Source organism: Bombina bombina, chromosome 6 (genome assembly GCF_027579735.1).
Source record: "Bombina bombina isolate aBomBom1 chromosome 6, aBomBom1.pri, whole genome shotgun sequence".
Lineage (NCBI taxonomy): Eukaryota > Metazoa > Chordata > Amphibia > Anura > Bombinatoridae > Bombina > Bombina bombina.
Genome location: NC_069504.1, coordinates 535447507 through 535470347, shown reverse-complemented (window position 1 = coordinate 535470347; position 22841 = coordinate 535447507). Strand labels below are relative to the sequence as shown.

At 38.0% G+C, this 22841-nt stretch overlaps 1 protein-coding gene and 1 long non-coding RNA gene across 3 annotated transcripts in view; one reads left to right on the top strand and one right to left on the bottom strand.

The window, feature by feature from the left end:
* Positions 1–21247, bottom strand: part of LOC128663241 (uncharacterized) — an 88250-nt gene extending 67003 nt beyond the window's left edge. The window contains exon 1 of one of the 2 annotated variants that reach the window (XR_008402839.1): positions 21190–21247. This is a non-coding gene — a long non-coding RNA (uncharacterized LOC128663241). Of the gene's footprint in view, positions 1–9288; positions 9361–21189 lie in introns of those variants that run through there. The other variant, XR_008402840.1, reaches the window with a different exon arrangement.
* The window catches only part of SLC24A5 (solute carrier family 24 member 5), a 171080-nt gene that overhangs the window by 84566 nt on the left and 63673 nt on the right, over positions 1–22841 (top strand). Inside the window, exon 8 of the mRNA XM_053717462.1 lies at positions 21697–21798. Coding sequence (XP_053573437.1) covers positions 21697–21798 — 102 coding nt within the window. The remainder of the gene's footprint in view (positions 1–21696; positions 21799–22841) is intronic.

Sequence of the window (22841 nt, the reverse complement as noted above, 5' to 3'; positions counted from 1 at the left end):
ACAAACAGGGCAAATTACTAGCCAGACTATTACGCCAACGCAACAACAAACGCCACATAATGACAATAAAAGACCCTAAAGGGAAGACCTGGTCGACCTCAAGAGACATAGCTGACCAATTTAGAAAATACTATGAAGGGTTATACAACTTAGAGGACGCAGGGTCCAACCCCACTGAACAGGAAATATCTGCCTACTTAGCCCAATTACAGCTTCCATCCCTCACCACAGAACAACAGACGGCCCTTGACTCACCAATTACCCTTAAAGAGGTCAAGGACGCCATATCCTCATTCCCGACAGGTAAAGCCCCGGGACCAGATGGTTTCGGATCGGCGTACTATAATAAATTTAAAAACACCTTGGCCCCTCACCTGTTGTCCTACATTCAAGAAATAGATGAAAACAAACCCTTTTCGCCCCTAGCTCTACAAGCCCACATTACAGTCATCCCAAAACCAGGCAAATCTCCTGACGCCATTCCCAATTATAGGCCAATTTCGTTATTAAATTGTGACTTAAAAATTTTCGCTAAAATACTGGCCACTAGACTAAACCTAATTCTTCCCTCCATAATACATCAGGACCAAGTTGGCTTCATACCAAACAGAGAGGCCAAAGACAACACGGTCCGCAATCTGCACTTAATTTGGCATACTAAGGTCGAGGACATTCCCGCGGTGTGGTTATCCACAGACGCGGAGAAGGCCTTCGACCGAGTAAATTGGCAGTTTCTCAAGATGACACTGAGGTCATTTGGAATTGGAGACATTATGCTACAGAGAATTTTCGCTCTGTACTCAAGTCCTAGTGCCAAAATAACCCTAAATGGTATTCTTTCACAGCCCTTTCAGATAACTAATGGTACCCGTCAGGGCTGCCCCCTCTCCCCTCTGCTATTCGTATGCTTTCTGGAGACCCTCGCCACCAGAATCAGACTTAACAAAAACATCACAGGTATTGTTATCAGGGACAGGGAATACAAACTTTCCCTGTTCGCTGATGACATCCTATTCTCTCTTACTAATCCTATCAGGTCCATGCCCCCGCTGATGGAAGAACTAAAGATATTTAACAAACTCACAAATTTCCTTATTAATTATACAAAATCTGAAATTCTGGGAGTCTCTCTCCCAGAGTGGATGACACGCCAGATAGCCCAAATTTGTCCATTTAGATGGTGTGAGAAATCCATAAAATACTTGGGAATCCAGTTGGCGGAGGACATGGACAAGATATATAAATTAAACTATATCCCAATCAGAATTGCCCTAGCTAGGGACCTCTCCTCATGGAACTCCAGGAGATTGACATGGTTAGGGAGGATTAACACGGTCAAAATGAACGCCTTTCCGAGATTACTCTACATTATGCAGACCTTACCAATACCGCTTCCAAATAGATACATTATTCAGATTCAACAGCTATTCCACTCATTTATTTGGAGGGGTGGACAACCCAGAATAAACAAAATAACAATGATGCGCTCGAGAGAACGGGGAGGGTTGGGTGTACCAGACATTGCTCTTTATAGGACGGCTATTTTCCTTCAACGTATATTGGATTGGAGGACCCATAAAACACAAAAGAGATGGATAGAGATAGAACAAAATTTAAACCCAGAAACACCTCTTTCAGCCGTCTGCTGGCATCCAAACTTCCACTCGCTTACCAAAAACATTGCAAATCCGATAACCAGAGAAACACTAGAACAATGGCATTATGCAAATAGAATAAACCCACTTCTCTCTTCCAACCCCTCACCTTTGACGTCACTGACCCATAACAGTGAATTTTCAGTTACTGATCTTAGTGGGGCATGTGGGCTGGACGGAAATATTATTGAAATAGAACTGCACCAGATATCTAGCCATGACCAGCTAATGTCCCAAACACTCCTACAGGATCAGGGCTTCTCGTTATTCCAGAACTGGTTCAACTACAGACGGACTCGCCACTACATACTGACCCACAAATATTGCAACAACATGCTAAGACCCCTTACGAACCTCGAGAAATTATATACGGCAAAACATCCACAACAGCACACTCTATCCAGGATACATTCTATCCTAACACAGCCGCCACCAGGTGCCCTTCCCCCCTCAATTGAGTCGTGGGAAAGAGAACTTGGTACTATAATTCTCCCACATACAGCAGCAGATATTTTCAGAAACACCAAGTCCTCATCTTCTTCAGCTTACCTGGTTGAATTAAATTACAAAATACTACATAACTGGTATCTTACTCCCAAACGCCTGCACAGACTTTACCCAACAATCCCAAATAGGTGCTGGAGGTGCGGACACACTGGCAGTGGCATGGGTCACATGTGGTGGTGGTGCAACGTTATCAACCAACTTTGGAGAAATTGTATTGGAGAAATGGAGAAGGCTCTGGAGTGCACACTCCCTTTAGACCCCCTAGTCTTCCTACTTAATAAGTTTAAGAAATTGACCTCTAAAGCCCACCAAATTTTATTCCAAATAATGATAAATAGCGTTAAATCCATTATAGCCAAACAGTGGAAACTACACACTCCCCCAAACCCTCAGAGGTGGAGAGATAAAGTATCTGAACTAATTGAACTTGAGGAGTTTAGTTCATACAAAAATAACAATAGAGATCCGTTCATAGAGGCCCATGCCCTCTGGGATCACTACCTTTCACACATAAATGAGAGACCAGACATAAACCGGCGACCCGGAGTGGACACGCCGCAGACAGGACGACCCTTGATCGATATTTAATAGAAAAGTTAGACCTACCTATGTGTTATAATCTAGAATTTTTCTTCTGTACTTTTACTTCACTTAATATGCGAGAATCATTTGTGAAATTTAATATGTTCCACAGGTATAAGCCAAATTGGACCATGTCTCTTCTTTTCTTTTTCTTTCTCAAACATTTATGACGGTTTTCTTTACCATGTGTACCAATCTACTCTTATGGCTTGTATTATGCTTGATTTATTTTCAATAAAAAGAACTTGGAATAAAAATAAAGACGCTCATCCTACATAGACTTTGCAATAAATGAGGTATACAGTACATAACTATCCATGTATTATCAAGCTATTAAGTGTGTAGCAATACTCCACTCTACAATGGTCTAAGGGACAATCTGATGTGTCAATGCCCAAATTATTGGTAATGTGAAATCCCAAAAAATAGTCACCAGTCACGCAGAGAACATAATTTTATAAAAATAAGAGCTTATATCCCAGTATTATACTAGACCTTTTGAGTTAACGGTAGAGTGGACCATGCAGAAATATAGGTATACCTCTGTACAGTACTCGCTTCAACTGCAATTTAAAACAGGGACCTGTATAGATAAATATACCAAGACACAGAGCAGGGACTCTCATAAGTAAAACATTGGAACACACCTTCTCATGCATATATGGGAAGTTTAGGAGATCAATGGTCAGTGACATGAGGTAAAAAATATAATATGAATCTTCCACAGGGCATGGGCCCTATGCCCTGCAGTATCATACTCAGAGTTCCTTTCTTTAGCATAGATGTAAGATCTCTAACATGCAGTGGAGTCCTGACCAACTCAGTCCAGATTAGTCCCATCTTCTCTATCTCTCAGGTATTGCATTGAATTTCAATGAAGTAGATCTCCTGTAGTTAGTATGGCTGTATCGTGAGTACAGTGATTGTAATGTGTACCATGCCTAAGCCCATATTAAGTGTTATGGATACGTTTTGAAGATTTAAGTCAGCTCCTAGTGGGTGCACCAGAACATATAGTAGGAATAAGTATTGAGTTCTAGCTTTAAGAGACTGGAAGGTATTGGACCTCGTGAAAGACTTTATAACACAGGAAAATGATGCTTCAACAAATGCGTATTTAAAACTATACACAGCAGCAAACAAAGACAACATGTAAAACATAGCCACAAAGTAGGCTGCAGAGAGATCCCCAGGGGTGCACATATTTCTCTCACTGTCGGCACAGAGATTGCATCTGAATTATCCAATGCCTCGATGGAGGCCCCAGGGACCATACTGCACTGGTTGCAGCGACCCCAGCATTGACCACCAGCAAGCAAAAAAAACACTGTTCAGAGCAAGGTCCACTGGTAAACCTTCACCCCAGCGGTCCTGAACATCTCGGCCATATATTCTCCAAAGCGCTTTGGATTGTAAGCCTGCTTCCCTTTATCATCTTGTTGTCCTGTCTGCTGTGCGGTGGTATGTGTCGCACTCTCATTCATCAGAATGGCGTTCTGCGCATCCGGCATACAGTCTCTAGAAATTAGCCCACCGATCCGCATCTCAGCAAAGTCAGAGTCCAAACTCAAGTCTCTAGTCCCCTTTATGGCTGTAGAAACAATAGTGCGCACTCGCCTGGGTAAGTGGCTGTTCGCTCTCTGCAGCCCAACTGCGCGGCCATAATCAGGGTTCAATGCGGAAGGCCCCTCAGCGCTCAGCTCTCTCCTCCTTGGAGTCTCAATTTGGTGCTGAGGGCTTTACAGGCTCCTCCATTTGAACCTTTGCATTCTCTGGACATTAAATTACTTTCTTGGAAAGTATTGTTCCTTTTGGCTATCTCTTCTCCTAGAAGAGTTTCTGAGTTATCTGCTCTTTCTTGTGAATCTCCTTTTCTGATTTTTCATCAGGATAAGGCAGTGTTACAGACTTCATTTAAATTTCTTCCTAAGGTTGTGAATTCTAACGACATTAGTAGAGAAATTGTTGTCCCTTCATTGTGTCCAAATCCTAAGAATTCTCTAGAGAGGTCTTTGCATTCTTTGGATATAGTTAGAGTTTTGAAATATTATGTTGAAACTTCTAAAGATTTCATAACGACTTCTAGTCTATTTGTTATCTTTTCTGGTTCTAGGAAAGGTCAGAAGGCTTCTTCCTTTTCTTTGGTGTCCTGGTTTAAATCTTTGATTCATCATGCTTATGTGGAATCGGGTAAAACCCTGCCTCAGAGGATTACGGCTCATTCTACTAGGTCAGTTTCTACTTCCTCTGCTTTTAGGAATGAAGCTTCTGTTGATCAGATTTGCAAAGCAGCAATTTGGTCTTCTTTGCTTATTTTTACTAAATTCTACCATTTTGATGTGTTTTCTTCTTCTGAAGCAGTTTTTCATAGAAAAGTACTTCAGGCAGCTGTTTCAGTTTGATTCTTCTGCTTATTATTTCAGTTTTTTTCTTTATAAGATTAAAACTTTTTGATTTGGGTTGTGGATTATTTTTTCAGCGGAATTGGCTGTCTTTATTTATCCCTCCCTCTCTAGTGACTCTTGCGTGGAAGTTCCACATCTTGGGTATCTGCTATCCCATATGTCACTAGCTCATGGACTCATTGCTAATTACATGAAAGAAAACATAATTTATGTAAGAACTTACCTGATAAATTTATTTCTTTCATGTTAGCAAGAGTCCATGAGGCCCACCCTTTTTGTGGTGGTTATGATTTTTTTGTATAAAGCACAATTATTCCAAAAACCTTATTTTTTATGCTTTCGCTCCTTTCTTATCACCCCACTTCTTGGCTATTCGTTAAACTGAATTGTGGGTGTGGTGAGGGGTGTATTTATAGGCATTTTGAGGTTTGGGAAACTTTGCCCCTCCTGGCTGACTCTTGCTAATATGAAAGAAATTAATTTATCAGGTAAGTTCTTACATAAATTATGTTTCCTATCGCTATGTTTTGACTATACTTGACTCCATTCATGTAACATTTAAAAGAGGTTTATTATGAGGCCCAAGAGTGGTCTCCTTTATTTCAGAATATCTTCCTTTTATTAGTAGTATTCTTTGTGTGTATGAGGTCCAAGAGTGGCCCCCTGTGTACATAGGAAGATTTACATTTTGACTGGCATGCTATCCTATAGCCGTATAACAGAATTGCCCTTTTTTTGCCTTAAAAGTCTAGTCCAAAATGAACTTTCATGATTCAAAATGCAAACTTCAAGAGCTAAGGAATCTTAATAAAAGTATTTGAACATAAAACTACATTCAGATAGGTCGGTTAAATATTAAGTAAGGTTAAGAATCCATTTATTATTTTGTGTATTATTATAGCTCCTAATTTTGATATTTACTTCCTCAGAACTGAACAGATGTAGTGCATATACTTAGTGTTCTATTTTTATGTAATATATTAAGTTATGCAGAATTGTTAATATTTAAGGCAGATTATTGAATAAGGGAAAGTGTTAAGTGACATTCTGCATGGTACATGGAATGCTTATATTGACATACTGACAATGCTTTTACTGCCACTTTTCAACCTGAAAATGAGCAAGATCTCCTTTAAAAGTTTTATATAAAGAATTAGGTCACAAACAAAACAGTTATTTTAATGCATCACAATATTGATTTATATTGCACCTTTTTTAATTGTACAATATATTAATCTGCACCATTTTTTCTCGGATATTGGATTGATGTAGGCCAGTGTTAGAAGAGAAAAATAGAGCAGCTCTTCACTAAATCATAAAAATACAAAAAAGTATTAAAAACATAATGACCAGTAGTAGGACCCAGAAATACAGTATACTGAGTGGGAACAGACACCTATTGATTGTCCAAATATAGAATCTAAAAACCATGAATAATTGAATCTTAATGTTGTAGTTTTTTGTTGTTGTTTTTTTTTTTTTTTTTTTAAAACATAAATGGAGCTCATACTTTTTTGTGAAACAGGGTCTACTTTTTTGTGAAGATTGTACATATGATCTGTTGATGCATGTGCTAAGCGTAAAAAAATCAGAGCTTGAATATGGAATTTATCTTCTATACTAGACTGAACTTTAGGCTAAAACACAAATAGATAAATTAACATACTGTGCCACATCACATACAGAATCTTTTTTGTTTATCCTTAAGATCCTCCTTTTTCTTTCTCAGAACCAAGATTTTTTTGTTTTAGGATGCCTGAAGTACAGTAAATCTAACTAGCTGCTTAGTAATTTTACCTGTATTGAAATTAAATGATACTAAAGCTAAAATATGATTTGCACTTGGGGTAAATCATATTCAATGTATTGCATGATGTTTAGCAAGTATAGCTCCACGCTTTAAACCCAGATTCCTCTGCATACCTAACTCTTTCTCCAGGACTTCAGTTTAATGTATACAGAAGACAGAAAGAGTTGAAAAAAGACTTGAGAATTTAGTATTTTTTTCTTGAAATATGACCCCATAAGCATGTCCAATCAAATCTTAATTATAAAATTTGAACTTTTGACAAGACTAAAGAAGTAACTAGTATTTGTGATCTGACGGACCATTTATGAGTGCCAATTGACAGCAGTGCTGGAGCCTAAGGAATTGCATCATAATTGTCTTATTTAATCTTTGGCATCACCCGGAAAAGCAGGGCAGTTACATGAAATCTCTGCACTAGGCTGAATTCACAGGATTACCATTGGATTTACTTTAATGGCTCCTGCGGATTGCTGCTTCTAGCACAATTTGTCACCTTGCAGTTTCTTTATACTGGTTGCAATAAGATCTGTCTTTGAAAACCCCAGTTCAGAGTGCCTTGCCAAAGTAACTCTGAGCAGTGGTCACTATACTAAACTACACTACACTATACTATACTATACTATGTGAAGTCTAATATTCTTGGGGAAAATCTGCTTAACAATTTTAAAATCATGGAATGCGAACAAAAAATAATTGCCCATGGGTACTCATCCCTGTGAAGGATGGTTCAACATTGAAGGAATTTCTAAATTACAGTAGCTTGTTTAGTCCCTTATTCTGACTTGTGGAACAACCAAACGGCTCTGATTTTAGTTTGCTCCATATTCTGTGAAACTGTGGAAATTACAATCCAAGTTGCTTGCGAGTCATTTTTTCCAATAGACTTATATTGTCCAGTGAATGATCCAACTAATATAAAACAAAGTTGCAATGGAATGTTATAGTTGCACCACGTAAAATTCAGCACTTCTATTACAACCCTCTGTGGTACTAAAAAGTATTGTTTTTAGTGTGCTAATCATATTTTGAGAACGTTTTTTAGTAAATGAACCGTGTCAAGCATACAGGTAAAACTCCAATTCAGTTTAAAAAAAAAAAAAAAAAAAAAGATGCTTATAGCATGATGTGATCTCCCAAGTTTCAATAAAAGTGGATTTTTTTTCTATGTAATTCTTATTGGCAACAGGTTCGTTAAACGTTTATTAGTATCTGAAAGTAAAAATAAAAAAAACTTGGTGAATGTTTATATGATTTATTCTGGTTATTAGCACTATTGTAACCATTAAATTATTTGGATTACAACAGTAGCATATTATTTATTTACAATTTGCTGTTTTTCCCATTACATTCATAATATTTTATCCACACTTAAAGGGACTCCGTCATCAAAAAAAATATATGTAGTTCAAATATATATATTGATTGAAAACGTTATTTGTCGTTTGACAAGTAATTACTCAAAATACCTTCATGGAAATTAATTTTAAAGTGTTGTCTTGGGGGGGGGAGAGTCTATTTGGTTAGATTTGTGAAACTATAGGCATAATACCTTGGTACATGTAATAAAAGGGCATCTGATGCTAAAACCGTTCCATCTACCATTATTATTGTCATCTTCCTCTATTGGTATATTCACTGTGGGCTGGGCTAACCATCAGGTTTAAAATGCATATACATGCAAGGTTTCTAACTAGTGTTTTTATTTCTTTGAGAGGACTTAATTGCTCTCTCTCTCTCTCTCTCTCTCTCTATCTATCTATCTATCTATCTATCTATCTATCTATCTATCTATCTATCTATCTATCTATATATATATATATATATATATATATATATATATATATATATATATATAATGGAAAAATACATTTTATCTGATTTTATTTAAAAAAAAAAAAGTTGAGGTGCAGGGTCACGTGGTTTTCAGAGGGGGTGCAGGGGCAAGGTATCTGATCTGATGCATAATGCATGTATGTGACAGTGGGTCTGCAGGGCAATATGATCTGATATGAGGTCTTTTGTGTGCATATGACAGGAAATACAGGATCAGGAGTCTAAGCACTAGTCTCATGCTATGTGTGGATGTCAGTGGGGCCATAGGGAGAGAGGCCCCAGGGCAAGTGAATATCATGCTTTTGTGGCTACAGGGCTGACAAAAAAGACTGCATGATAATTGAGCTTTATTAGTGCAGAAATCATAAAGGTTAAGTTAGAGAATATCACCACTGAAAAGTATAAAAATGGAAAATTAGATGAATAATTTGAGCTGTTTGTAGGGTAAAATGCAGTATATGACTGGGTTTTAGTAAAGTGTACTTAGGTGACTTACTTGACTGCCAGGAAGTTATGGTACACAGAGGAGTGAAGCATAAGCTGTAGAATCGGTGTCAGCAGAGCCAGAATGGGGCAGTACTAGTAACTGAATTACTGAAGTTCACTGTTTTAGATAAGATGAGGGAGGGGTGAATTTTGATGCACAAACATAACAGGAAGCAGCTGAATTGCTTGCAGAGTTATGTGCTGAAGGAGTGATGTGTGCGTAGAGGGGAAATGTGGCAGAAGATAGAGGATGTCAGTGGTGAGGTGATGCAGGGGTTAATAAATGCTGCTGTGGTAAAAGGCACTTGTTTTATGATAAAGTTATGCAATATGAAAAATAAAATGGAGCTGAAACGATTTTATGGCAATACTTAATGTCAAACAAAACAGCACCACTTACTGGTCAACCTTAATAACGTGTCTCAATACTAAGAATTAAAGGGACATTAAACACTTTAAAATGGTAATATAAAATGATCATACATATATATAAAAAAAAAGTCTGCTATATACTTTCACTATTTATTTTGTCCCCTTTTGCTGTAATTCCATTCTAAAATTGTGAGCTTTTCAGTTCCCGTTAGAAATGGAAAATGTAGCACACCATTGGCTGCACACTCTAGTGACCTATTTATAACTGTCGCTAATTGGCCACAGCAGAGAAGGTAACCAAAGTTACAAAATGGCAGCTCCCATTATTTTATAGACTCTAAAACTTTACACTTATTTTGACAATATTTGAAAAGGTAATGAAATGTTTAAAAATACATATAGATTTTATTCTTAGACTAATCTTTTCTTTGAAAGCATCATTCGATCTAGCATTTATTTAGTTTTTGTCCTTTTAAGGTAGTATTCATGCAATTTTGTGCCTGGCTGAGCACACTATGCAGTAAAAAACATAATTTATGCTTACCTGATAAATTTATTTCTCTTGTAGTGTATCCAGTCCACGGATCATCCATTACTTATGGGATATATTCTCCTTCCCAACAGGAAGCTGCAAGAGTCCACCCACAGCAAAGCTGCTATATAGCTCCTCCCCTAACTGCCATTACCAGTCATTCGACCGAAAACATGCAGAGAAAGGAAAACCATAGGGTGCAGTGGTGACTGTAGTTTAATGGAAAAATTACCTGCCTTAAAGTGACAGGGCGGGCCGTGGACTGGATACACTACAAGAGAAATAAATTTATCAGGTAAGCATAAATTATGTTTTCTCTTGTTAAGTGTATCCAGTCCACGGATCATCCATTACTTATGGGATACCAATACCAAAGCTAAAGTACACGGATGATGGGAGGGACAAGGCAGGTACTTAAACGGAAGTTACCACTGCCTGTAAAAAACCCTTTCTCCCAAAAATAGCCTCCGAAGAAGCAAGGTATCAAATTTGTTAAATTTGAAAAAGTATGAAACGCAGACCAAGACTCCGTCTTGTAATCTGTTCAACAGAAGCCACATTTAAAAAAGGCCCAAGTGAAAACCACAGCTCTAGTAGAATGAGCTGTAATCCCTTCAGGAGGCTGCTGTCCAGCAGTCTCATAAGCTAAATGAATTATGCTTTTTAACCAAAAAGACAGAGAGGTTGCTGAAGTCCTTTGACCTCTCCTCTGTCCAGAATAGACAACAAACAAGGTGAATGTTTGATGAAAATCTGTAGTAGCTTGTAAGTAAAACTTTAAAACACGAACCACGTCCAAATTGTGTAATAGACGTTCCTTCTTTGAAGAAGGATTAGGATACAAGAATGGAACAACAATCTCTTGAGTGATATTCTTGTTAGATACCACCTTAGGTAAAAACCCAGGTTGGTACACAGGACTACCTTATCCGTACGGAGAACCAGATAAGGAGAATCACATTGCAACGCAGATAACTCGGAGACTCTATGAGCCGAGGAAATAGCTACCAAAAGGAACTTTCCAAGATAGAAGTTTGATATCTATGGAATGAAAAGGTTCAAATGGAACTCCTTGAAGAAACTTAAGAACCAGCTTTAAGCTCCATGGAGGAGCAACATTTTTAACCACAGGCTTGGTTCTAACCAAAGCCTGACCAAATGCCTGAACGTCTAGAATACCTGCCAGACGCTTGTGCAAAAGAATAGACAGAGTAGAAATCTGTCCTTTTAAAGAACTAGCTGACAACCCTTTTCTCAAAATCATCTTGGAGAAAAGATAATATCCTGGGAATCCAGACTTTACTCCATGAGTAACCCTTGGATTCATAACAATAAGATATTTACACCATATCTTATGTTAAATTTTCCTAGAGACAGGCTTTTATGCCTGTATTAAGGTATCAATTACTGACTCGGAGAAGCCATGCTTTGATAACATCAAGCGTTCTGTCTCCAGGCAGTCCATCTCAGATTAGTTATATTTAGATGGTTGAAAAGACCCTGAGGTAGAGGGTCCTGTCTCAGAAGCAGAGACCGTGGTGGAAAGGATGACATGTCCACCAGATCTGCATACCAGGTCCTGCGTGGCCACGCAGGCGCTGTCAAAAGCACCAAAGCACTCTCCTGCTTGATCTTGTGCAAACCCCTCCGGAGGGAATTCCCACTCCCCCGGATGAAAAGTCTGACGACTTAGAAAATCTGCCTCCCAGTTCTCAACACCTGGGATAGGGATAGCTTTTAGACAAGAGTGAGTCTCTGTCCAGTGAATTATTTTAAGACTTCTAACATTGCTAGGGAACTTCTGTTCCCCCTTGATGGTTGATGTAAGCCACAGTCGTGATATTGTCCGACTGAAATATGATGTACCTCAGAGTTGCTAACTGAGGCCAAGTCTGAAAAGCATGGAATATCGCTCCCAGTTCCAGAATATTCATTAGAAGGAGGGTCTCCTCCTGAGTCCACTATCCCTGAGCCTTCAGGGAGTTCCAGACTGTATCCCAACCTAAAAGGCTGGCATCTGTTGTAACAATTGTCCCATCTGACCTGCGGAAGGTCATACCCTTGGACAGATGGACCCGAGATAGTCACCAGAGAAGAGAATCTCTGGTTTCTTGGTCCGGATTTAACAGGAGAACAAATCTGTGTAATCCCCGTTCCTCTGGCTGAGCATGCATAGTTGCAGTGGTCGGTACTATGTCCCTTGCCGCTACCATTAAGCCGATTACATTCATGTACTGAGCCACCAAAGGGCGCGGATGGAATGAAGAACACGGCAGAAATTTAGAAACTTTGACAACCTGGACTCCGTCAGGTAAATTTTAATTTCTACAAAATCTATCAGAATCCCTAGGAGGGAAACCCTTGATATTGGGGATAGAGAACTCTTTCCTTGTTCACTTTCCACCCATGCGATCTCAGAAATGCCAGAACTACGTCCGAATGAGACTTGGCAACTTGGATGTTTGACGCCTGTATCAGGATGTCGTCTAAATAAGGGGCCACTTCTATGCCCCACGGCCTAAGGACCGCCAAAGTGACCCCAGAACCTCCATAAAGATTCTAGGGGCTGTAGTTAACCCAAAGGAAAGAGCTACAAACTGGTAATGCCTGTCTAGAAAGGCAAACCTGAAAAACCGATGGTGATCTTTATGCATCGTAATGTGAGGATAAGCATCCTTCAAATCCATTGTAGTCCTCTATTGACTCTCCTGGATCATAGTTAAGATGGTACGAATAGTTTCCATCTTAAATGATAGAATTCTAAAGAATTTGTTTAAGATCTTTTAGATCCAAAATAGGTCTAAAGGTTTCCTTTCCTTGGGAACCACAAACCGATTTGAGGAAAACTGTGTCCCTGTTCCTCTATTGGAACTGAATGGGTCACGTACACAATGCAAGAATGTCTCTTTCTTTATCTGGTTTGCAGATAAACGTGAAAGGCAAAAACTCCCCATTTTTGGGGGGGAAAGCTTTGAAATCCAGAAGATATCTCTGGGGTATAATTTCCAATGCCCAGGGATCCTGGGCATCTCTTGCCCACGCCTGGGCGAAGAATGAAGTCTGCCCCCTATAGGATCCGTTACCAGATAGGGGTCCGTTCTTCATGCTGTTTTAGAGGCAGCAGCAGGCTCCTTGACCTGCTTATCTTTGTTCCAGGTCCGGTTGTCTCCAGACCGCCTTGGATTGAGCAAAAGTTCCCTCTTATTTTGCCTTAGAGGAAGTTGATGCCACACCTGCCTTGAATTTTCGAAAGGCACGAAAATTAGGCCTTTTTTGTCCCTTGATTTGGACCTGTCCTGAGGAAGGGCATGATCTTTTCCTCCAGTGATATAAGTAATAATCTCCTTCAAACTAGGCCTGAATAGGGTCTGCCCCTTGAAGGGAAGTTAAGTAGCTTATTTATTAAAGTCACGACAGCTGACCATGATATAAGCCATAGCGCTCTGCGCGCCAGTATAGTAAAAAACAGAATTCTTAGCCGTTAGTCTAGTCAAAGGAACAAAGGCATCAGAAAACAAAGGAATTGGCTAGCTTAAGTGCTCTAAGCTTGTCAAATATATTCATCCAATGGAGCCTGTAAAGCCTCATCAAGAGACTCAAACCAGAACGCCGCAGCAGCAGTGACAGGAGCAATGCGTGCAAGGGGCTGCAGGATAAAACCTTGTTGAATAAACATTTTTTATCCATTGGATCTAAAAAAGCACAACAGTCCTCGCCAGAGGTAGTGGTACGCTTAGCTAGAGTAGAAACTCTTCTCTCCACCTTAGGAACTGTCTGCCATAAGTCCCGTGTGGTGGCAACTATTAGAAAACATTCTTCTAAAAAATAGGAGGGGAAGAGAACGGCACACCTGGTCTATCCCATTCCTTATGAAAAATTTTAGTAAACCTCTTTAGGTATTGGAAAAACATAAGTACACACCGGCACTGCATATTATTTATCCAGTCTACACAATTTCTCTGGCACTGCGATTGTACACATTCATTCAGAGCAGCTAAAGCCTCCCTGAGCAACAAGTGGAGGTTCTCAAGCATAAATTTTAAATGTAGAAATATCAGAATCAGGTTAAATCATCTTCCCTGAGTCACAAATATCACCCACAGACTAAGCATATTGTGAGGTAGTATCAGACATGGTTCTTAAAGCGTCTGTATGCTCTGTATCTACCCCCAGAGCTGTTTTGCTTTCCTTTAATTTCAGGTAGTCTGACTAATACTGCTGCCAGTGTATTATACACAACCTTTGCCATGTCTTGTAAAATAAACGCTATGGGCGCCATTGATATACTTGGCGCCATTTGAGCGTGAGTCCCTGGAGCGGGAGTCAAAGGGTCTGACACGTGGGGAGAGTTAGTCGGCATAACTTCCCCCTCGACAGAATCCTCTGGTAAAATAAACGCTATGGGTGCCCTTGATGTACTTGGCGCCATTTGAGCGTGAGTCCCTAAAGCGGGAGTCAAAGGGTCTGACACGTGGGGAGAGTTAGTTGGCATAACTTCCCCCTCGACAGAATCCTCTGGTGATAATGTTTTTAAATACAAAAAATGATCTTTATTGTTTAACATGAAATCAGTACATCTGGTACACATTCTAAAATGGGGTTCCACCATGGCTTTAAACATAATAAACACAGAGCCTCCTCTATGTTAGACATGTTAGAACTAATAAAAAGACTAGTAAGCTTGGAAAACACTTTAAATCAAGTTAACAAGCAAATATAACAAACGTTACTGTGCCTTTAAGAGAAACAAATTTTGTCAAAATTTGAAAAACAGTGAAAAAAGGCAGTAAATCAAACGAAATTTTTACAGTACATGTAATAAGTTAACAGAGCATTGCACCCACTTGCAAATGGATGATTAACCCCTTAATGCAAAAAACAGATAAAAAAAAAAAAAAAAACGACATTTTTTTTTAAACAGACACAACAAAACTGCCACAGCTGAGCTGTGGATTACCTTCCCTATAACTGTTTCTATGCAAAATTTAAGCCAGCCATGTGGAAAAATTAGGCCCCAATAAGTTTTATCACCAAACATATGTTAAAAAAACGATTAAACATGCCAGCAAACGTTTTAAAACACATTCTTATAAGAGTATGTATGTCTATTAATAAGCCTGATCCAGTCGCTATCACTGCATTTAAGGCTTTACTTACATTACTTCGGTATCAGCAGTATTTTCTTAGTCAATTCCATTCCTTAGAAAAATATATTACTGCACATACCTTAGCATATATCTCTATCAATCAGCCTGGTACCAGTCGCTTTCACTGCATTTAAAGGCTGTACTTACATTACTTCGGTATCAGCAGTATTTTCTTAGTCAATTCCATTCCTTAGAAAAATATTTTACTGCACATACCTTATTTGCAGGAAAACCTGCACGCCATTCCCCCTCTGAAGTACCTTACTCCTCAGAATGTGTGAGAACAGCAACTGGATCTTAGTTACGTCTGCTAAGATCATAGAAAAAACGCAGGCAGATTCTTCTTCCAAATACTGCCTGAGATAAACGGCACACTCCGGTGCCATTTAAAAATAACAAACTTTTGATTGAAGAAATAAACTAAGTATAAAAAACCACAGACTCTCACGACCTCCTATCTATGTTGAGACTTGCAAGAGAATGACTGGTAATGGCAGTTAGGGGAGGAGCTATATAGCAGCTTTGCTGTGGGTGGACTCTTGCAGCTTCCTGTTGGGAAGGAGAATATATCCCATAAGTAATGGATGATCCGTGGACTGGATACACTTAACAAGAGAAATAATGGTCGGCTACGAATAAAGTTGCTTAAAATTGCATGCTCTACAGAATCCCTTTAAGTGCTCAGAACTCTGGAATAGAGTGACCAATTTGTTTGAATGTTTGTATTGTTAATTGCCAGTGTCACACACAAAAGATTAACTCTAGCTTTGTAGTCTGCAATATTACTATTATTATAAAAAATCGGTTTTCATTTGAGCTTATATGGAGCTAAATTAGGAGTGGAGCGCAATTTAGCGTTCCTGCTTGAGCATATACTACGTTAGACGGGGGCTTTTTGCATGCGTCGGGTTGCGCTCGTATTTAAAGTTGAAAGTAAAAAGTTTGCACGCCAGCTTAAAAAAATATTTCAATCGCATTAACTTATTCTCCCATAGACTTCAATGGAGCGCAAAAACAAAAAAATAAGTAAATGCTTGCAAGCTAACCTGACAGGAGTTCTGAAAATGTCACTTTACAATGTTCTTTACATACAGAACAATATAAAATAAAAAAATATTATTAAACATACTGAAAAATAGCTATATTATATGGATTATTTAGAATATTTGACAGTATATTTAAAACAAATTGATTACTATTTTTCATATTTAATATTTTAATCACACCTTAAGATTACTAAGTTTTCATATAGACTAACCCGACTGTGTTAAATATAAATTGCGAAGCCCAATGAGCAAACACAATTTGTATTCCTATGTTCTTCACATAGAAAATAATGTACTTTTTATTATTATATATATATATATATATATATATATATATATATATATATCTATCTATCATATATATATCTGATACTGTTCATGTAAAATACATATCTATACCTATAGGAACAGAGAGAGATTGATTTAAAAAAATAAAAAGGACATTATCCTGTAAGTGAAGTCAAATATATGTACAGTAAAACTCAAATACATATGTAAACACATCTATACATACATATTTTGTCTTGCGTAACAATTAACCAGAGCTATGTAGTCGACGATCAATCAAACACGTTTACTTTCAACTCGTAACACGTGTCCTGTTTAGATGTGCACAAAAAGCTGCAAAACACCCCTTATCAGTTGCGCTCTTCACTCATAATCGAGCCCATGGTATGAAAAACATTAGTTTATGGCCACATACCTAAATTACTATGTAGATTGCCTTTATATTTGAGAGAGTGTATATTTTTCTTTTATATGATAGTGAGAGCCCACTAGTGATCACATGTGGTAAATATTTCCCGTCAACCAGCGAGAGGCAAAACAAAACACTTCATAAATTCCAATAGGGCTAGTGCTAGGATTTTTGGCTACAAAGGCAAAGACAAATGTTGATGGGCAACCCCATCCCCAAAATAAAGTATATATCATTACTTCTTCTTAACAAAATATTCTAATGATCTATTAAGCAGCTATAGATGAATATTTGATTTATGATAGTGAAAATAGATTTCCGTTATCGCATCAAATTTTTTACTGTTAATCTGCTGTATTATTACTATGATAGCTATAATGGTTGGTTTGTTATGTAATGCAGAAATTAAAGTGGTGGCTTTTCATAACTTAGCAAATCGTTGATGCCTTTGCATAATGAATCACACAATGGTGACAATTTATAAAATACACAAACCTGGAGGCAGTATGACTTTTTTTATTTTTCACCATTATTCCTAGACTAATACAAGCATCTCTAACTGGAAACTTTATCAAACTGCAGTTAGTCCACCTGCAATCGCCAGTTGGAAGATTGCAGAAGAACTCTGTTGTTCAGTCAAGTCCCCTGCTCTTGGGCAACCAAAGTTTGGCAGAGAATGCAGTCAGATATTTCAGCCAGATGCTTCCATTGTTTCTGGATAAACTGAGCCCTCTGCCTATGTCTTCAAGGGAGTTCCCTCCCATTATAGCCATTATGCCACTACATATGGCCCCTAATATGAAGCCCAAATTAGGCAGCTAAAAAATAAATATACACATAAAATAACACCCTAACATGGTGCCCTTATGTGGTCGCCTAGCCTGCATTAGCCCTGAATTCCAAAGCTTTGCTGCAGCCCAGGTCCAAGTAATTCCCTATCACTCTTACTTCAATTCATGCTCTGATCCATTTCAAACCTGTCATTCAACTTGTGATTCTACTCAGTCTGTTTGGTCTTGAGTGTTCTTCAGGCTTATCCATTTAAACTTATGCATGGTCTAAACCCTCAACTCTTGATCTGAAAGGCTCTCTTTCTGATAGCCATATTTGGCTTTGTCCTGTAAGCCTCATTTTGCTGATTTTTCATCAAGATAAGGCTGTTCTCAGAAGAAACCATCCCTTTCTTTAAAAGGTGATATCCATAGACACAGTCAGGAAATTGTGATAACTTTGTGTTCAGCTCCTAAGAATGAGTGGCTTCTTTTGAATCTTGATGTTGTTTAGGCTTGTCATGCTTTAAAGACCTTACCTGAGTGCTGTGATAAAAAATCAAATGACGTTAGAGCTTCAGGGCACAGTTTTTTGTTTACAGCCCTGGTGGAGGAAGAATGTATCGTAGGCAGTGGTGGGGCTGGATATGGAAAGTGCACTAATCTTTGCACAGTTCTCCCTTAATAGTACTTTGGACAGCACTATTTGTAATAATGGTACAGAAATTACCCTGTGGCAAATTTTGCTCCAAGGATCTTTTAGGAACTTCTACTGTGAGCCCTCCAGCTGGTGCTTGGTTATTTTCTATCCTGATAAAGTGCATAACATTGCTTATACCCATCTAGTTTGACCCTGACTACCTGCTTAATCCTTTGCTTTGTTACCTGTACAGGACTGTTTATCTGTTTGTGGACCTCTGGAACAGTTTTAATGATTAACTATTTTCATGCACCCTTTGCTTTGGCATATGGTTTCTGCTGCTTCCCCTGGCTACTTATGTTGTGTTACCTGATTTCTCTGCTGCACTTACTTATCAATCTTATTTACCTGCCTACTATAAGAACAACCGCATTCTGCCGTTTCCAAGCTGCTGCACTTTCTCTGCACTCCTGGTTCCAGAAACCAATTCAGGTAAGTTTTATGTGGCAGAAACTAAGTCTTTTAGACTTTTTTTGTTCATTTTTTGATCCTCACAAGCGTTTCAAAACCACAGATCTACTACTTAAGAAGCCTGACCTAAAGCTTTAATTAGAAAAGCCTATTTGGTGGTGGCAAGTCTCATTATGAGTGTATAACTGCTCATTCAACTGCAACAGTGGCTTCTACTTGGGCCTTTCATAATTAAGCTTCTCTATATCATATTTGTAAAACTGATACCTGGTCAGCTTTGAATACAAGTTATATCATTTTGATGTTTATCTTAAATGAAGTGACCTTTGGCAGGAAAGTACTGCAGGCCATTATGCCTGTTAATAACATATATGTAGCAAAGTTGGCAGCGCTGTACCACTTTCAGGAATCCAAGCTGTCCACATACTTTTACAGTTTAATATACTGCTTTTAACTTTTGCTCTTGAAAAAGGCTATTGAAATAGCCGAAACACGCTGAGCTCTGTACAAATAAACTTCCTAAGCTGTACCTGATGACGTCCTGCTGATGGTTTTAAATAAAGGCCTGTTTTTCAATTACATCTTGTGAGTATACTCTTAATCTGCGCCATCCAGTTGTATTGAAGTTGTTGCAGTATTGTGAGCTTTTATTTTGGAGGTGAGAAGAGTGTGGAGAGTCAGAGGACATGGACAGCTTGGATCCCTGAAAGTGGTACAGCCCTGACAATTTTGCTACATATCTGTCTACTACCCACGGTTTGGGAGAACCGGGACTGAACACCCACAGAGAAGTGCTAACACTGTTAATAACATGACTGACTTCTTAGCCCTGCCCTATTCTGGTAGTCTCATAAACGTTACCGTTGTGGTACTGGTTTCCACACATGATGATTTGTGGGCTCTCACCATCATATGTACGAAAACATAATTTGTGCTTACCTAAGAAATGTATTTCTTCATGATGATTCCTTTTTGCACTTTGTTTGCCCCACTTTGGTCTTTTTTTTTATTTATTTTTTATTAGCATTCCTATTCTGCTTGCCATATGTATTACTAAGAGTTATTGGGGATTGCTGTGAGAGAGGGTGAAACAAAGCACTGGTATTTTGTTGTATTTTGCCTCCTTCTGATGGACAGGAAATATATCCCACGTGAGGATTTGTGGACTCTCACGGTCATGAAGTAAATACATTTATCAGGTAAACATAAAATATATTTTAGTTTTATTAAAAGCACATAAATCTAAACAGCACCTCATACTTATATGCAGCAAGTAAAGGCAATGCAGATAAAAATGTTTATTAGTGACTTTTAAAGGCAGTTTCTCGATTCCTGTCCTCAAGCACAGGCTAGATTGTCATAATAGGTGAAAAAATCAGCTGATGGGTGGGAACAGGTTAATAACCATGGTTACTATTATGGGTACTTGAGGACTGGAATTGAGAAACACTGTTTCAAAGACAGGATTCATATCAAAACTTTATATGGATCATACTTGTGCCATGTCAACTTTAATTTTCAAAAATTATAATGCATCTTTTTTTTAAACAAGTATATTCTGTACAGCTGATTTGGATTTCCATATAGCAGAGTACTACAATGTTCTAAAATATCTTTTGAAAGACCGCATGTCAGCTGCTCTTTAATAAAATACTGAAATAGAAAAAAAAAACTAATATTGTAAAATCCTTGTTGGAAGTTAAAGGGACATGAAACCCAAACTTATTCTTCCCTAGTTCAGATAGGGCATGCAATTATAAACATCTTTCTAATTTACTTCTATTATCAAATTGATATCTTTTGTTGAAAACTAGGGATGTAAGCTCAGGATCGTGCACGTGCCTTGAGCCCTATATGGCAGCAGCTTTGCAAGAGCACTAGAAGGCAGCATGATTTCCTGACAGTGCTCTAGACTCCTACCTAGGTATCTATTTAACAAAGAATAGCATTGTAAGAAATTACACTTAAACAAAAAAAGGATCTTATGTTTAAAACCATTCACGTCTAAAAAATGTATATGCATATATCAATAATCAGCCTTGTGCAAACAAAAGTCTATATACAATCTTCTGTATATCTGTGTAACCCTTCAAGAACAAATAACAATACTTCCTTCAAAATAAACAATCACAGATTTCTTAAAGAACAGATAAATAACAAGATTACTTGTTATTGTTTACAAGGTTAAAACACAGAAAACAATTTAACAGAGAAATAATAAATAAAATTATATTACCCATTTGTTTCCTATGGGAGGCCTTTAGGTCATGGAGTAACTTGATGTTTCCCTTCAGATAGGCACTCTATCTACTGTTATCTCACCCTGATTCTTATACCCTTTAAAACTGCTGATAATACACTTTTGGCCATGTCCCAAATAAGGTGATCTGAACTATTGTAAGCTTTTGCCACTCACAACAATCCTTTCTACCCATATATGATCTCAGCCCTTAGTATGCGTAACTGACTACCTCAGCATTACATCATGCCTAATGTTAAAATAGTCAGAAGGACACACTAACCTCTCTATAACTACAGTAATACTATTTTTATACACATTAAAATCTTACAGCATGGGAACAAAGCTAATTTGATAATAGAAGTAAACTTTTTTTAAAAAATTGTATGTTCTGTTCAAATGGAAAAATAAAATGTTGGGGTTTCATATCCCTTTAAGACGTGTGCTGTTTTTTCAGTAATCTATGATTTGTATGTTTATAACTTATTTGAACTGTCATTTCAGGTGAGACGTTAAATATACCAGACACTGTGATGGGCCTCACTTTACTAGCTGCAGGAACAAGCATACCCGACACTGTTGCAAGTGTTCTTGTGGCAAGAGCAGGTAATCTTTAAGGCTTCATAAGTGCTTCTTTAAATATGTTACCTTATTGCAAAAGTGAGCAGAATAGATTTCTAAAATACTACATCTGCAGCCGTCAGTTTTATTAATATGTATCATCAGACACTAATAGCTATACTAAGTCTCTGGCCAGAGTCAGAAGCTGTTAAGGCAGCTTACACTTTATAAAAACATACGCCTAGTAAACTTGGTAATTTCTGCTCTTTTATTGCATGAGATTATATCATTTTTAAATTAGAAATGTTTTAAATTTGAGCATCTTTTAAGAGATGAATAGTAGATTTGAATCAACTGCACAAAGTATTTAGAGTGTTAGCAAATGAACTATTATTGACTCTTTGAACAGACACACTCATGCTTTGAGTAAGTACACACTTCCTAAAGACTCTTATGTGTAGCTGACTTGCAAGACCGGTTTCTGCCATTGCCTCAACTGCATTCACCAATATCATAACACCTACATCTAGGCTTTTTTAGAAGCATGATGACTTTCTTGTGGATACAAATTGTTAAAATAGGAAATGGCTGAGTACCTAGAATACAAAAGCATAAAAGTTCCAAAAAAAAACAAAGCACAGAACAAAAACTCGGAAAATAGAACACAAAGTCAGTATACAAACAGAATACAGAATTACAGAAGTAGAATACACAAAGCTGCCTCATAATTCACACTGAGGCCCCAATGTTCAAAATGTTTATCTACAAAGAACTTGTAACAAACTTCTTAAGAATAATCCTTCTTTTTTGAGCTTCTTTACCGAAAACTGCCATTTTACATTCACTGACAGAAAACAACTACAAACAGAACAAACTGCCAACCCCTCCTGCACCACACATGCTCTTAATAACCACTGTAATAATGAAACAGCAAGTTAACACTTAACATGACATGAATATTGCTGTATACATATTAATGCGTTTTTAATACATAAACATGACAAGCTCATTAATCTATAATTGCCATAATAGCGCTGCGGAATCTGTTGGCGCTCTACAAATACCTGATGAGGATGATGATGATGATG